The following is a 17,719-nucleotide window of genomic DNA, read 5'->3' as shown; positions in this document are numbered from 1 at the left end:
ACTATTAGTCAGTGAGCGCCAGTATTCTCGCCTGGAGAAATCCCCTCCCTGACAGAGAAGCCTGGCAGGCCACAGTCTACAGGATGGCAAAGAGCTGGACACAGCCAAAGCGACCCTGCATGCATAGATGAAGACATTTCTTGCCTGTGGCAGCTCTGCCCCAGTGAGAGTTGAGTGTGAAGGTGGCACAGCTGCTTGGCGTGCAGGGACCCTGGTGGCGCCAAGTGTGCAGGGACTTGGACTGCCTCTACTGCAGGAGTTATGGCCCTATCAGTCTTTTTTTCTGAGCCTCTGTAGCTGGCGATCAGAAGGCCTTTTTGGCCAGCCTTTCTCCATAGCTTTGCCCATTCAGGCATTTAGAGGGCTCCCTTGCCTGGGGTCCTTCTCTGTTGTTCAGCACATCAGGCACATAGAAAGCACTCCTGGCTGGGGTCCTACTTTGTACATCGGCAGGTCAGGCACTTAAAGGGCCATGTGGGTGGGGTCCTGCTCTGTAATTCAGTGCATCAGGCGTTTGATGAGCCAGCCTCTCTATTATTCAACTACCAATGCTGGTGTGTGGGGAGAGAGAGGCTATGGAGATGGCTCCACCTCCTACGCGTAACTCAGCTGTATCACCTTGCTTCCATGGATGCCTGGTTTTCCTCCACAGACATTTCCCACCACAGTCTCCTCCCTCACATCCCCTCAATTCATCTCTCTGCAGTCAGTAGCAGCCCTCACCCTGGGATTGCTCCACAATCCCAGAACTCCAGCTCCCGGCTGATGCACCTTCTAGGGGGCCAGTGTTCCTGTCTGGGCTATGTATGGCTGCGACAAGGACTGTCTGATTACCATTCCATTTAGGCTGCCACAGATCAGCTGTTTCACCCTCGGGCTTGAATGTTTCTCCTCTGACTCAGAATTACCCCATGTGGGGATCGGACCCCTGCTTTGCTTACCCCTCCCGCAGAGGGCAGGTCCGGTCCTACTAACTCTCATGTTTTTCCCGCTGGTTCCTTCATTCTGCTGAGTTTGCATGGTTCGATACACTCTTTTCCACTGGTCAGGTTCTCCTGTCTGCTCTCAGCTGGCGTTCTGCATGCACTTCTGTGTCTGAGGGGTATTCCTGATGTACCGTGGAGAGAGATGTACTCCTCGTCCACCTCCTCCTCCACCATCTTGTTCTCCCAGGGTCTTTTTCAGTGAGTCGGCTCTTCACATCAGGTGACCCAAATATTGGAGCTTCAGCTTTAGCATCGGTGTCTTTATTACTGTATCTTGACCAGTTCCAGAAGCCTGAACTAAGTTAAGAAAAAAAAATTTTTTTTTCCCATAACAGAAGCAGTACATTTTCAGCATATGTACTGCTTCTGTTATGGGAAAAAAAATTTTTTTTTCTTAATTTAGTTGACTGGGTCAGGGAGAGAGGGAGACAGAAAAGAAAGAAATGTAGGATCTCCTTCACAGTTAAAATTAACTAAATTACCCAGGTAATGGTAATTAATTAAGCAGTCTATATTAAGCTAGTATCTTAAACAGCTGCCCTTTTCTGTATATGTTAATGGTTTATAAAATCAGATAAATATATAATTGGAAAAGATAGAATAATTAAGCTCATTAAAAGCCTAGACCCATGATTCTTCAATGTTAGCATACATTAGAATGTGATGGGAGTGTGATAGGTGGACCCCACCTCCAGAACTTGACTTAACAGGTCTGAAATGGCTCTGGAATTCGCATTTCTAATAAGTTCCCAGGTGATGCTCTTGTTGTTTCCCAGGATTACACTTTGAGAACCGCTGCATTTGATTGTTTCTCAGTAATTAAGATGCTACCAAGATTCTCTTTAGTATTATGTAAGGTGTACCAGACCACCTAACCTGCCTCTTGAGAAACCTATTTGCAGGTCAGGAAGCAGCAGTTAGAACTGGACATGGAACAACAGACTGGTTCCAAATAGGAAAAGGAGTACGTCAAGGCTGTATATTGTCACCCTGCTTATTTAACTTCTATGGAGAGTACATCATGAGAAACACTGGCCTGGAAGAAGCACAAGCTGGAATCAAGATTGCTGGGAGAAATATCAATAACCTCAGATATGCAGATGACACCACTCTTATGGCAGAAAGTGAAGAGGAACTAAAAAGCCTCTTGATGAAAGTGAAAGAGGAGAGTGAAAAAGTTGGCTTTAAGCTCAACATTCAGAAAACAAAGATCATGGCATCTGGTCCCATCACTTCATGGGAAATAGATGGGGAAACAGTGGAAACAGTGTCAGACTTTATTTTTGGGGGCTCCAAAATCACTGAGGATGGTGACTGCAGCCATGAAATTAAAAGATGGTTACTCCTTGGAAGAAAAGTTATGACCAACCTAGATAGCATATTGAAAAGTAGAGAGATTACTTTGCCAACAAAGGTCCGTCTAGTCAAGGCTATGGTTTTTCTAGTGGTCATGTATGGATGTGAGAGTTGGACTGTGAAGAAAGCTAAGCGCCAAAGAATTGATGCTTTTGAACTGTGGTGTTAGAGAAGGCTCTTGAGAGTCCCTTGGACTGCAAAGAGATCCAACCAGTCCATTCTGAAGGAGATCAGCCCTGGGTGTTCTTTGGAAGGAATGATGCTAAAGCTGAAACTCCAGTACTTTGGCCATCTCATGCGAAGAGTTGACTCATTGGAAAAGACTCTGATGCTGGGAGGGATTGGGGGTAGGAGGAGAAGGGGACGACAGAGGATGAGATGATTGGATGGCATCACTGACTCGATGGACGTGGGTCTGGGTGAACTCTGGGAGTTGGTGATGGACAGGGAGGCCTGGCGTGCTGCAATCATGGGGTCGCAAAGAGTCGGACATGACTGAGCGACTGAACTGAACTGAACTGAAGGTGTACCATTTTGTTTGTGTGTGTGTGTATATATATATAATTATTACATACTTTTATATATAATATATATTTAATAGTCAATAATAAAGGTATGCAACTGTGAAAGAATTAAAAGGTTGAAGGAAAGCAATATTCTATAGACATCAATTTAATTTCCTTTAATGTGGTTATTGTCGCTGATAGGCTAATGCTGTTGTCACTAATGCTTGCCAGGTTAGGTCAAGAAATAACTAATTAATAAACTATTATATTTCAGGAGAGGGCAGTATCAGTAATAATGTATATCAGCAAGTACTTTGAGATGTTTAGCTAAGACCCTAACACTCTAATACAGCCAGTTTTTTTCAATATGTTCCAGTATTATTATAAAGCATTAGTTTTATTTAAAGATTCCAAAGAACCTCTTTATACACATTCATACTTCATTTTATGCTGCTTCTTTTCATTAGAACTTATATTTGAGGAGATAGTGAGTATATGCTACTTGAGTTCCTTGTCTTCTCTGATGTTTTGAATAGATTTTTCTGATTTTTTAAATACTCATATACCATTCTGATAAGTAATATTCTTTTGTTCTTTTTTATTGAGGTATAATTGACATACAATATTAGTTTCAGGTATACAGCATGATGATTTGATATTTGTATATATTGCAAAATGATCATCACAATAGCTCTCATTAACATCCTTCCTCATACAGTTACAGAATTATTTTTTCCTTGTGATGAGAGCTTACAAGATGTACTGTCTTAGTAACCGTCAAATATGCAGTATAGTATTACTAAACTGGAGTCAACCGTGCTATACCTTACATCCCCATGACTTACTCATTTTATAAGTGGAAATTTGTGCCTTCGACCCCGTTCACCCTGTCCCTTGTTTTCTTTCTCTCTTTTTTCATCTAAAGCCACTGGATGTGGACAAAGACTCATCTCTGGTGACCCTTTGCTATGGACTCTGTGTTCTGGGACGGAGAGCTTTGGGGACTGCATCTCACCATATGTCCAGGTGAGGAAGGTGTTGCTGTTTTCGGAAACAGACTGGGAAGCTCTGTAACCAAAATCTGAAAAATTTGAAATGGTTTTTAATGGAAGCATACTATGTTAATTTATTACAAATGTTTCTTCAGACATTGTATAGATCTTTTTAGTAAACACAAGTGGTTAAAAGAACTAACTTCTAAAATTCACGTGTGTAGGCAGCTGCAGATAATGAGAATCTAATAATTTAAGACATTAAAAAAATAACTTATAATGTATGATTGGTGTCTTCCCATATACATCTATTTTTCTAACCGTTCACTTCCTTTTATTTTTATTTTTCTCCTTTCAGTCTTTGCTCAGAGCATTTATATTCTTAATAAAATGGTACATTGGATTTAGGGACTCTAAATGTAAACTGGATTTCTTGTTGTGAACACCCAGTTGAATTAGAATTAAAAAATGCCACATAACGCTTCTCTGATTACTTCATGTTTTCCATTAGGCCTTCCTTACTTTCAAGTTAGAGAGTCTTTACTTTCTGTTTATGTTCAAGGACTCACTATTATGGTAGTTCATAAACAAGGGTCCAGGGCAAATAGCCTTGACCTTTGTGATTCTGATTCAGGGGTACTGGTATTAGTTCTTGGCATCTGTATCTTCACAACACTCTCAGATGATTCTGATGCATAACCAGATGTTAGAATGAGTGTAATGGAAGACCTTTGTCAAAATACGTAAACTTTTATCTCCAATCTTAACAGTAATTTAGAGTCATTCCTCTATGGATTGCATGCCCTATTTAAGGGAGATTTCCGTATTTCTTCAATTCGGGATGAATGGATCTTTGCTGACATGGAACTCCTGAGGAAAGTAGTAGTCCCTGGAATTCGTATGTCCATTAAACTTCATCAGGTAAGAGGAGGGAATTTCTGATGCATTACTGGTTTTAATGGTACTTCTTCACTTGACTCCCAAATTATGTTCCTTGGGATCCTTTTGAGAAATACTGATTTGAGACAAAGGAAAACATGATTCTTGACACAATATTAAATCTTAGAAGCCTGAACCTGTGTTTGTAACAGTGAATTTGAATAGTAATAGTAGAGAGTGACCTGGGCATGAACTTGAAGAAAAATACAAGCAGTGGCAAACTGAAAATAAAAGCCTTGGGCCCCTGTAATGGTTTGCTTAGACTTAAGGTGATTGTAATTCATGCCTGTTCTGTGGGTAAATGTTAGTTGATTGCCAGTGCAATATAACAACATCTCAGAAGTCTTGCAAGTATTATTATTTAACTATGAGCTTCATTTACCATGTTTTATAGAATAAATGATGGTTAGGACAGAATCAGCCTTAATTAAATAATCCTAGTAAGGTAGTAAAATGAAAATGAGACCCCCAAATGCAAATCTAAAGCCCTGGGCCCCTTTAAGAATATATTTTGAAATTAGGTACTGGCACTTGCTGCCCTTACCATTCCGCCTGACAGCTGTGATGAGATATGAATATAGCACGTGACAATATTGATCAAATCCACCTGCTGTGCTCGAATGGGGCTGTCTCTCTCTGCCAAACAAGAGGTGGATTGCTCTTTAGATGATTTTACCATGACCTGATGGAATGAAGCTAACACCCGTATTATTTAGGAGCATTACTAATAAAGACTGTAGTATTTGAAAATTTCTATTTTGGGGATGATGGGGAAAAAAATATTTGGGATCAAGGAGAAGAGGGCGGCAGAGGATGAGATGGTTGGATAGCATGACCTACCCAATAGCCATGAACTTGGGCAAACTCCAGGAGGTAGCAAGGGACAGGGAGGCCTGGTGTGCTGCAGTCCATGGGTCACAGAGTCAGACACTGCTTAACGACTGAACAGCAGCAACAGAATTGTCCATCATCAGACTGGCTTTAGAGTTTCAAGACAAAATCCAGTGTATTTTAAAGAAAAGGATAATGATTTCATATTTAAATGTTTTTAAAACTTAACAGTTTCTCAGAAGGTATTGTGTTTCTGCTACGTATGAAATACTCTTTTATGTGGCATAATTATCTAATAGCTCCTGACAGACGTCTTTAATTCTAAACATCATGACAGGTATTTTATCTCCATCTGGCAGAGAGGAAACTGAGGCACAGACTCTCCGTATTTTCTGATCCCTGTCTATCCCTACAAGTGCTCTTGCCTGGTGCTTCCAGTCCATTTCCTTACATGTATTTTTAGCCTGTGACAATGGTTCTCTACCTTATAATCGGGCCCAACACAGTTGAGTACAACACACTGTCATCATTAGCCGTGACTGACAGCAACAATGACAGATTGGGAAGGGGTAAGGAGGTGCACATGGGAACCCAGGGCCATGAAGTGCTGAGGGAGGGGAGAAGGTGAGAACACAGGTGCAACCTGGAGAAGTTCTGTGATCCCCGTACACCTTGGAGAACAGTGAGATTGACCTGTGAAGTAACAAGCAGCAGCCATTCAGTGAGCATGACTTTGACCAGACAGGGGGTTGCTGGTGAGAGACTCTCAGGCCAGGAAAAGATAGATGTGTAATAAGTACTGTTCATCTCCAAAGTTCATTTGTACTCAGGAAAATCCACAAAAGGCTTCTATGTTAAAGTATTAAATGGCAACCCACTCCAGTATTCTTGCCTGGAAAATCCCATGAACGGAGGAGCCTAGTTGGCTACTGTCCATGGGGTCGCAAAGAGTCGGACACGACTGAGTGACTTCACTATCTACACATGTATACTACTTCGCATGTGACCTAGCAAGTCCATTCCCACATATTTACCCAAGAGAATGAAAGCATATGTCCACCCAAAGACTTACACATGTGTGCATAGCAGTTCTAGTCCCAAGAGCACAAAGCTGCAGATAACTCCAGTGTTCATCAACAGATAGAATATTACATAGCAATAAATATAAATGATCTACTGTTAGATGCCACAGGAAGAATGAATATCAAATATTATACAGAATAAGGGAAGCCAGACGTAAAAAGAGTGCATATTGTATTATTTTATTTAGGTAAAATTTAAAACAGGCCAAACTAATCTGTAGTGACAGAAAGCAGATCAGTGATTGCTTGGAATGTGGGGATTGAATGCCAGAGGGCAGGAAGGAACTTGGAAATGACAGAAATAGTCTATATTTAGACTGTAGCAGTGGTTAACACGGGTTTACACATTTGTCAAAGTGCGTCTGACTGTACTCTTAAAATGGGTGCAATTAAAAACAAATGGGTACAATTTATTATGTGTAAATTGTACCTCAACTGATTGTTTTTTAAAAAGATTCTGTTTCCAGAGAGCTAAATACTTAAAATTTCTGTTAACCTTTGTTTCAGACACAGTGTCTGATAGGGTGCTTTTTAATTTTTAATTCTGCAATCTGTTATATGTTTCACTTTAGAAATTAAAACTGTTATCTGTGTAATATTTAATTTTACAGTGTTCTGTAATGTATCTATCAGTGTTTTCATCCACATAATCACCCACAGCCCAGAGATTTATTTTGCTCACAGTTTTGTAGCTGAAGATGAGCCAAAACTCAGAGAAATTAAGTAAATCACCTTTTTGATGTGTTCTCTCTTGTCCTCTAATCATTTTGTAAAACAGGTTACTTCCTTATTTTTTTTTTTCCCACTAGTCTCTTTAAGGGAGTTTACATGGTTGTTATAGCTAAAATACACCAATTAAAGTCTAGCTTGGTTTACAGGAGATATATAATGAAAATGTTAACAACCTGTGATCTCCTTGAGGACAGTGATAGCGTCTTAGTAATCTTTATATCCTCATTGCTTAGCACAGTACTTGGCAGCCAGTGAATGTTACGTGAGTTGCATTGTTTTCAACAAATAATATTTCCTGTGCATCTTCTCATAACTTCTCAGTGTATTTCTAAAATGCTTCTGAAAACCTTTCCTAGAATTGGAAACATTATCTTTTTTTATTTATTTGAAAACTAATAGAAAACAATGAAAAGTAAACATCTCCCAAGAGCAAGCGTCTTCTGTCATCCCATCCCATCATACAGTACTTCAGGAAGCAGTCACTGCCAGTAATTGGATGCCCATCTTTTCTGCTTTCCTCAAGTTCATTCAGCCATTTTCAACTACATTTATACATATTTTCCTTTTTAAAAATGTAATCGTGCTGTGTAAATTGATCTGGGTCGAGCTTTTTTCCCAGTTAGTATAATGTGGACACTTTTCTAAGTCAGCACCTGTAGAGGCATTTCACTTTTTTTTTAATGACTAGTTTTCCAGAGTGTAATTTTTACTCTGTTTATTCAGCTCTTTCTCTATTCATGGACATTCTGCTTGTTTCAAATATTTATCAGTAAAACACTGCTGAATGATGTCCATAGAAGTTTACATATTCATTCAACCATTTTAAGCCCAATGAAAATACGTACTTGGACAGGATGGAACATTCTCCGCTTTTGGCATGCCTAATGATTTAAGACTTTGTGTCCATTTTACTGAGAATGTGTTTATTGCTTGTCTCTGCACTTTTATTTTCTATTCAAATAGTTGTACAAATACTACTAATCCAAGGATGTCATTTCTTCCTTAAGTGAGTATCTTGCTGAAAGAGAGCATCTTATGTCAGAATGAAAAAATGCTCAAAAAATGTATTCAAGTTCTGGCACTACAATCATATACTAATTTTCTAAACCTCGTTGTTCAGCCACTAAGTCATGTCAGACTCTTTGTGACCCCATGGACTGCAGGCTTCTCTGTCCTTCACTATTTCCTGGAATTTGCTCAAACTTACATCCATTGAGTCAGTTATGTGATCCAACCATCTCATCCTCTGTCACCCCCTGCTCCTCCTGCCCTCAATCTTTCCCAGCTTAAGCCTCTTTGAGCTTCAGTTTCCAAATTTGTAAAATGCTGGCATTATCTGCTCAACCTTCTTGACAACATTGTTTTAAGAGTTAGGTAAGATCATGTGTTGGAGAACTTTGTACACTATGTACCCACATGTACGTGAAGACTTCCGTTATCCTCATATTGGTGGTCCTCCCGACTTGGAGGTGCATCTTTGGGGATATCACCCTCTTGCTCTCACCGTCTCACCTCCCGATAGCACACACTCCAGTCAGCTGGCCTGAGCACAAATGAGTTACTTTACCTGGGTGTAAAAATGTATCAGCCTCTTAACTATAAATATGAAGGCAGCTAGTATAGTATTTGTGTTTCCTGAATAACATACCATTTCAGAAATTCCAAATTGTGCTATGAATATTGGGGTTTATATCCTGTATCCCCTGTTAGTTTGGGGGTTTCTGAATGGGAAGTGTTGATACATTCCATATATTCCGTTGTTTCATCCAAGCTATCTGCCACACAGTCTTGCATGTGGTAGATATTAAATAACAACTTACCAAGTAAATGAGTAGTTGCTAAGATCAAGAAGACCTAGCTTCTCTAGGACTTAGGACCCTTAATTTGTCCTCCAAGCTCATAGTTTTAAGCCTTATCTTAACTAGATGAGAGGCAGGATAAAAATTGTATATTATTATCATACTAGAGATGAGACTTTAAGTGAAAAGCACCTAGTTAAACAGAAACATAGTTTAGAGACCTTTTATGTAGCGTTGAAGGTGAGATAATCCTTTAACAGGAAAAAAAAATGAAGATATGCAAACCAAATTGAATGAGGTAAACAAAATATAGATAAATGGAAATAAAAATGGTTTAGCTAATAACACTTAGAGGACAGGTAGGGTTGAATTGAGGAATTTGCAGAAGTAGTAGAGCAGTAATGAGCTAATTCCTAATCTGGATAAATTTAAGAATCAATCATTTACCTCTGCTAATACTAACACATGCTGATAATGAAATACATAAGCCAGTTTTTAAGACTTGTAATTTAGTAACTAGTTTTACAGAGGCTTTCATTGTCTTGGAAGTCATTCTGTAATTTTCCTAGAAATACAGGTCTATCTTTATCTCTGTCTATAGGACCATTTCACTTCTCCAGATGAATATGATGACCCCACTGTGCTCTACGAAGCCATTGTATCGCACGAGAAGAACCTCGTCATAGCCCACGAAGGGGACCCTGCGTGGCGGAGTGCGGTGCTCGCCAACTCGCCCTCCCTGCTCGCTCTGCGGCACGTCATGGACGATGGCACCAACGAGTACAAGATTATCATGCTCAACAGACGCCACCTGAGCTTCAGGGTCATTAAAGTAAGGCTTGGAGCACCTGTCTGTCTCTGAAAGCAGTGAGACTCAGAGAGCCTCATCCAGACTTCTAAAAGTCATGGAGTTCTTTCACAGGAAACAAAAGCATACAGCCGCACCACGTTGACGGTTATTGTTTATAAGCACTTAATAATTTATTTTGTCAGTAACGTACTCTGTCTTCGGAAGTTTCCTCATGTGCCGTGAAGCCTTAAAGCCTTTCCTTATTTCTGTTTTGGCAGTCTCTTGCCTGTTTGGCCAACATCTCTTCTGAAAATGTCAGCCCTGTATTGCTAACATGATTGATTCCTAGGTTGCAAAATAATACTATAACTTGTACTTGCTAGCTCACTGTAAATGGTTTGTTCTGACCTGTTTTTTTGGTTGGTTTCTTTTGTTGTTTTTTTAAACGTCTCAAGACTGTAGGAGGCATAATCTCTGAAATTTTATTTTGATAGTTTGAAATGTTTTACTTGTTTCTTCATCGAATCGACCCCCCCCCCGATGAAATCACAAATATCCTTTCAACTCTAAATACTTGTTAACTCTCATTTCTGTCAGAAATATCTGTCATCTCAGTTACAGCATTCAGTGCTTCACCAATTTAGAAAACTAAATAGACTACATTTTACTTGGTATTTTTACAAGACAGCAAAGGGAAGAGCTCTGTAGGTGCTTATTATTTAACAACCTAATGACGGTGGGAAATGGTTCACTCCCATTCAGATGTGACCTACTTGTATTTGTTTCCCGCTTTTCACAGCTGGTTATTGTAATATCTTTCATATCCCTCCCATTGCTACCCTTCTATTTATATAAATTTTATTCTTAGCCCCTTAACCTACTTCCTGTGTGTTCTGATTTTCAGGTGAATAAGGAGTGTGTCCGAGGTCTTTGGGCAGGGCAGCAGCAGGAGCTTGTTTTCCTGCGTAACCGTAACCCAGAGAGAGGTAGCATCCAGAATGCCAAGCAAGCACTGAGAAACATGATAAACTCATCCTGTGATCAACCTATTGGCTACCCTATCTTTGTCTCACCCCTGACAACTTCTTACTCTGACAGCCATGAGCAGCTTAAAGAAATTCTTGGGGGACCCATCAGCTTGGGAAATATCAGAAACTTCGTCGTGTCAACCTGGCACAGGTGAGCCGTGGGGCTGCCTTTTCCAGCAGTGGTGTGTCCTGACCCGCCTAATTTGTACCTTGTACATAAGTGTCACCTGGAAAGCTTTAGGAAAAATGCAGCTGGCATGGTACAGTAAAAACTCGTTATAGCTGAGCTTTAGGAAGTAGAATCTGAGCATGCGTATCTTTAAACTCTTACTAGATAAATCTAACGCACAACTCTGGTCAGGAACCACTGCTCTAGCATTTAATAGAATCTTGAATAATTCCCTCTCTAATTTTTTTAAACTCCACTGCAGCATATTGTTGCTATTAGAATGTGTGGGTCAGCAAACAGGGCAAACTAGAGAAAAAGCAAAGAAACTTGGGCAAGCTGATTCCCTTCTTTTTGAGTTCCATTTGAGCAGTAGGGGGAGCACGCTGTCCATGTTGAAGCTCCTTGCGCAATGCAGAGATGCTGCTGCCATCTGAACAAGGAGCACGCAAGTCTCAAATCTTTAATGTCCTCAAGTATGCACATGAATTGTTTCCTCTGCCTTTTGTCTGGTAAATTCTGACGTGTGGTATACGAACATCATAATTTGATGGGTGATAAAGAAAAACTGCAGGTCAAGTGTTGTTCAGATCTTTAAATATCAGAACTTAAGAAAAACGGGACTTGAGCAATGAACTCTAAAACAGGTGGTTTAAAATTCTTCCAGCATTACAGTAAAATTTCACCATTTTAACATCAACCCCTATTCAAACAGGAGGAAAAACACAAACCAGGATAGTGTTCAAAGAAGTTTTGTCTTAAAAAAATAGGTGTTGTGTTGAAATTGCCTTGTTTGCTCAGGACTGAGTAGTTTAATGGGGTGCAGGATTTTCAGTGCCAAACTGAGACAGTTTAAACTTTACACTTTAAAACAAAAGAAGAAAAATTACTACAGCAGCTCTATTCAGTTTGCTACAGCATACATTAGATTTAATTTACATCAATTAGGTTCTTGTGGGTTGTATACAGTGGCAAGAATTCTATTTCCAGCTGAGATCTTAATGGAACACGTTATTATGTGCAGTTCTTCATTATGATGTAGGGAAGGTGATAGAGTGTATAAAAGTGAAGTCAGTTAAGAATGGAGTCAGTGAATTTAAGAGGCCAATATGAAAACATAGAAGTCTTTTGCTTCCTGATGTTGATTGCTCCATGAAGACTTTCAAAGGTGAACATAAGTAGCATTAAATGTTTAGAATATCTAGGGAGAGGAAGAAATACCTATCTTGAAGTGATCTTGGGGGAGTGCCTCCTACCCTGGTGTTTGTTCCTAGGTTAAGGAAAGGTTGTGGAGCCGGATGTAACAGCGGTGGCAATATCGAAGATTCTGATACTGGAGGCGGACCCTCCAGCACCAGTAACAGTGCGACAACTGCCAACGATCCCCACAGCAGTGCATCCCAAGGAAGCACTGGAAACCCAGGCCAGGCACCTGGAGCAGGACTTCATCCGCCCGCCACGTCCCACCCTCCAACCCTAGGTAATCTGAACCAAAATTATATGTGAGATGTCAGTCCCTCAGCTGTGGGGTTCAGGTGGTATGTGTGTGTAAAGAGGATGACACATTACCTACTTGGAAATATGTAAGCAGAATGTGTTATTTGATTCCCAGTGGGCCGTTATCCTACCTGTCTATATTAATCATTTTATGTATATAAATATATAATACGTAAAAATAGCCTTTCTTTGAAAGTACCATTTTTAAAGGCTAATCATACGTAACTAATATAGTTTATGTAACTTCTCTCCTATTGAACAATGATTTGATTTCTTCTGAGTATTGTAACTTTGTATATAAATCGTTATATTATAATCTCTTATTCTTTTCTTGGGCTGGGAACTTAAGAAATGAAATCAAATCAAAGTTTGTGATATTTACGACTCATGATATAAAGTTCCAAAAATCTTTCTAGACTTTCTTTTTTAAACCAGTTGGTACTCTGACCAGTCGTACATAGGAATGTCCAGCTTTGAGTATCATCATTCCCAGCTCTGCTCCCTGCTCCCTCAGAGAGACAGGAGAAGGGGGTGGTCTTTAGTTCCATTGTTTTCATTTGCATTGCTGTAATACCTGTGGTTGGAAACTTTTGAGTTTATCATCTCTTCTTTCTGGAGTCATATTAAGTCTCTTGCCCTTTTTTCTATTTGGTTATTTTTTTCTTATTTATCTTTAAGATTTTTTTAAAAAATGAATTCATCTTTGTCTGCGCTGGATCTTTGTTGCTCCTTGTGAGCTTTCTCAAGTTGTGGCAAGTGGTAGCTACTCTCCAGTTTGCAGTGCACCTAGAGAAGGCAATGGCACCCCACTCTAGTACTCTTGCCTGGAAAATCCATGGACGGAGGAGCCTGGTAGGCTGCAGTCCATGGGGTCGCTAAGAGTTGGACACGACAGAGCAACTTCACTTTCACTTTTCACTTTCATGCATTGGAGAAGGAAATGGCAGCCCACTCCAGTGTTCTTGCCTGGAGAATCGCAGGGATGGCAGAGCCTGGTGGGCTGCCACCTATGGGGTCGCACAGAGTCAGACACAACTGAAGCGACTTAGCAGCAGCTTCGCATTGCTGTGGCTTCTCTTGTTGCAGAGCAGAGCTCGAGGGTGCGTGGGCTCCAGAGTTGTGACCCAAGAGCTTAGTTGTTCCAGGGCATGTGGGATCTTCCTTGACCAGGGATCAAACGCTTGTCCCCTGCACTGGTAGGAGGATTCTTGAGCACTGGACCACTAGGAAAGTCCATATCTTCTTCCTATTTATATTTGTATATTCTGGATTGAGCTTTTTGTCAGTTTTCTGTGCCAAAGATAGCTCTTCCCATTCTGTATCTTGGTTCTCTCTTCTCTTCTGTGAAGAGTGGGCTTGTCTTGTTTTAATGAGAAGTTCTTTATTTTTGTATAGAGCAATTTACTGATCTTTCCCTTTATGATTAACACGTTCTGTATCCTATTTAAGAAAATTTTCCTTATCCCAAAGGAAGGTATTATTTTACTAATTTGCCTTTTACATGAGAGCCATAATCTTACCTGGTATGCAAGCCAGATTTCATCCATTCCCAGATGGCATTGTCCTTTTCCCCACTGTTGAACATGGATCAGATTAAATTTTAAACCACTTACTTCAATTAAAAAAAAGGTAACGGCACTGAAATTGTTAAGACTCTAAATAGGTGTGTGATCAACATTTTGTTTGTTCTTCTTTACCTTTTGAGTGGAAACCTAAAACTGCCAGTGTGCTACTTTATTTTCTTTTCTTTTATTTTCAGTGTGCTACTTTAAATGTACCTTCTTCTCTTAACATTGATTAGCTCTTTTTAATTTTCACGTTAAAAGCACATGTAATTATTTTTCAGTATAATTAATAATAATTTTCTAATAATCTTCACATCACTCTTCACAAAACTGAAGAATTCTGTCAAGCCATTAGAATAAAGGACACAGAAGAACCTGCTATTCAGTATCATTGATCATATTCAGCAGTGATCCCTAATACACAGGCATACTGCAGTGATGCCTCTCTGTTCTTCTGTAGGTAGTATAACTTGTCATTGCAGTAGATTGAAAGGGCATTAATACTCGACTTTGAGAAATAGTAGTTACAGAGCTTGCCACATAATAGATCCTTAATAAATATTTCTCACTGTCTCATTTCCATGAACTATTTCATCTCTGATGTATTAAAGAAGTACTCGTGTTATTCTGAAATATTTGAGTGAAAGAAATTTTACGATTTATCTCAACCCTAAATCCCGCTATTTCTTGTAGATTACCTAATTGTGTTTTTCATATGGCCCAGAATTTGGATTTTAAAAAGCTTCAGCAAATGAAAATTATATGAACCACATGAGAAAAAAGATCTCAGATATTTATTTCTTTTCGACAACTTTAAAATTTTTCAGGTATAAATGTTAAATTCAGTAAATTGACCAGCTAATTTATGGTGAGAGGCTTAAGGGAGAAAGTCCTAGAAACTACAAAAGAAGCGACTGTGCTTGCATCATTCCACTCAGAGTGAGCACTGCTGCTGTCTCTCCCTCCCCAGGCACTAGCCACAGCTCTCACTCCGTGCAGTCCGGCCTGGTCCGGCAGTCCCCCGCCCGGGCCTCCGTAGCCAGCCAGTCCTCTTACTGCTACAGCAGCCGACACTCATCTCTCCGGATGTCCACCACGGGATTTGTGCCTTGTCGGCGCTCCTCCACCAGCCAGATATCGCTTCGCAACTTGCCGTCATCCATCCAGTCCCGCCTCTCTATGGTGAACCAGATGGAACCCTCTAGTCAGAGCGGCCAAGCCTGTGTGCCGCATGGCTTGCCTTCCTCCAGCAGCTCCAGCCAAAGCATCCCCGCCTGCAAGCATCACACCCTCGTGGGCTTTCTCGGGACTGACGGCGGCCAGAGCTGTGCCACTGACGTGCAGCCCGGCAGCACCTCAAGCCCTGCCAATAACTCCCATGCCAAAAAGGGGGAGGTGATTTACAGAGTCCAAGTGAGTAAGCCCAGCGCTCTTCTTCCACTCTTTCTCCTTCCCAGTTTTGATTTCTTGTGTTTTGAGTGAAGGACTCCTGTGAAAACACACCTTAGACTACTTAGTCTGAAGGAAGAACGTTTGTGAATGTTGTGAAAAAGTCTCTGCCAATGTAAAAACTGAAAGCAAGCAGTTTTTCACTGGTGATATTTGTTCCCTCTTCAGCCATGGTTACGTGGCCATGGCAGTAAGGTCTCCCGGGAGGCTAAAAGGAACTCACATGGCTGTTGAGTTTGTTTTTTATTGTATTATAGGCTGTGGAGAATGTGGACACAAAGAGTACTGTGAAAGAAATTTTGTTTGGAATTATATAATTATTCATCTTCAAGGAAATAATGAATTGGAAATGATTCATATTTATTTACAATGTAGATTGTGGATCCCGGTCAAATTCTGGATGGGATCAACCTGTCAAAAAGGAAAGAGCTGCAGTGGCCTGATGAGGGTATTCGGTTAAAAGCTGGGAGGAACAGCTGGAAGGACTGGAGTCCTCAGGAGGGCATGGAAGGCCATGTAAGTTCTTCTGAAGCTGGTGCCCTGACTTTCTGGACCTGTATGCATGTTTTTAGCTGATTTATGTACTTATGCTTAATTATCAAACTGAATTACTGCCTCTAATCGTAAGGGTAGAGTCTGTGAGTGTATTCAAGGTCTCTGCCACTAACTGCTTGTTTTGTTCTAAATCATTAGGTGATTCACCGATGGGTGCCTTGCAGCAGAGATCCAGGTACTAGATCCCACATCGACAAGACAGTACTTCTGGTCCAGATTGAAGATAAATATGTGACTGTAATTGAAACTGGGGTACTAGAACTTGGGGCTGAAGTGTGAGCCAATGTTTTATAACTTCATTTCTTTTCCCTCAAAATTCCAAGATGTTGGGGAAAAAAAAAAAAAGAGGAGAGAGCAGAAGATGCCTGCAGTTATCACTTTGATCCTGTAGGAGAGACTTGAACATAGAGTGGGCTAGGTTAAGCACCTCTCCTTCACTCTGATTCCCATCACTGTCTCCATCCCCAAATAAAGCTGAAATATTTTTTTAAGTTAGCTGCTGAGAAAACATTTTGCATGAAGGATAAAGTTCTGTTAAAATACATCCTTAAAAGTTTTTTCCTATGCATTACCTATGCTTTAAATCAACAAATTCTTGATTTCTAAACTACAATCTCATATTTTTCTAATTTCTTTGCCAAAAATAATTGCCATGTTTTGTCATAAAACATGAAATCCATTTACCTTGATTTTTAAAAACAAGTGTAGAAACCTTCAGTTTGACACATAGCAGTATAAAAGTTTAATGTACAGTGAAAGAGACTATGAACAGACATAGATTTATCTTATTCCTTGAGCGCTAAAAACTTTAATGAAAAAAAAACTGCACTAATTTTTTACAATGCACTAAAGTCTGAGATTTCTCAGAACATTTATTTATATATAAAAATAAAACGACATTATTTAAATTGCCTTTGGGATAAACCCCTTCCCTTTCCTTATAAGTGCTGCTCACTCTTCTTTAAGTAGTCTGTACTTCATGCCAGTCCACCAGTTGTTTCTTTTCAAACGAATACTCCATCTCAAGATACACGTGGCTTCATCGCTGGTGTTTCCCAAAGCCAGTAGTCAGTGACTCGGTCCTGTGAACACTCCTGCCAGCTTCCGTGTCCACACTTCAGATGGGCTCCAGCACCAGGAGCACCCCGGCCACCCTGCTTCTCCCACCTGAGCAAGTTCTGCTGGGGTCAGTTCTGGGAAGAAAAATGCTTTTTGCTTTTCAAAGAAGATGAAATGTCCAGGAATTTAAAGAAAGGATTGATTGCCTTTAAAGAGTTCTTAGCTCTTGAAGTCATTCACATGCAGTTCAGTCAATCAAGTAAAGTTTTTTCAAACAGAATTATCCAAATGGTGCCGTTCTTATCGTTATATCCCACTTTAATAGCTTTGCCTTTTCTTTTCCTCCTCTCTTCTTGTTCTGTGACTTGAATTTTATTTCCAGTGATT

General features: G+C 40.1%; 1 protein-coding gene across 2 annotated transcripts in view; it reads left to right on the top strand.

Moving 5' to 3' along the window:
* PCNX1 (pecanex 1) overlaps positions 1-17,426 on the top strand; it is a 184,813-nt gene extending 167,387 nt beyond the window's left edge. For both annotated transcript variants that reach the window (XM_068961318.1, XM_068961307.1), the window contains 8 exons: positions 3,774-3,874; positions 4,611-4,761; positions 9,825-10,055; positions 10,918-11,192; positions 12,482-12,687; positions 15,240-15,682; positions 16,094-16,234; positions 16,412-17,426. In XM_068961318.1, the coding sequence (XP_068817419.1) occupies positions 3,774-3,874; positions 4,611-4,761; positions 9,825-10,055; positions 10,918-11,192; positions 12,482-12,687; positions 15,240-15,682; positions 16,094-16,234; positions 16,412-16,552 (1,689 nt within the window). In that variant the 3' untranslated portion in view covers positions 16,553-17,426. The remainder of the gene's footprint in view (positions 1-3,773; positions 3,875-4,610; positions 4,762-9,824; positions 10,056-10,917; positions 11,193-12,481; positions 12,688-15,239; positions 15,683-16,093; positions 16,235-16,411) is intronic.
* Positions 17,427-17,719: the final 293 nt, after the last annotated feature.

The sequence above is a fragment of the Capricornis sumatraensis genome, chromosome 2, assembly GCF_032405125.1.
Source record: "Capricornis sumatraensis isolate serow.1 chromosome 2, serow.2, whole genome shotgun sequence".
NCBI lineage: Eukaryota > Metazoa > Chordata > Mammalia > Artiodactyla > Bovidae > Capricornis > Capricornis sumatraensis.
The sequence above is the reverse complement of the archived record's forward strand: the minus strand, read 5'-3'. Positions and strand labels throughout refer to the sequence as shown.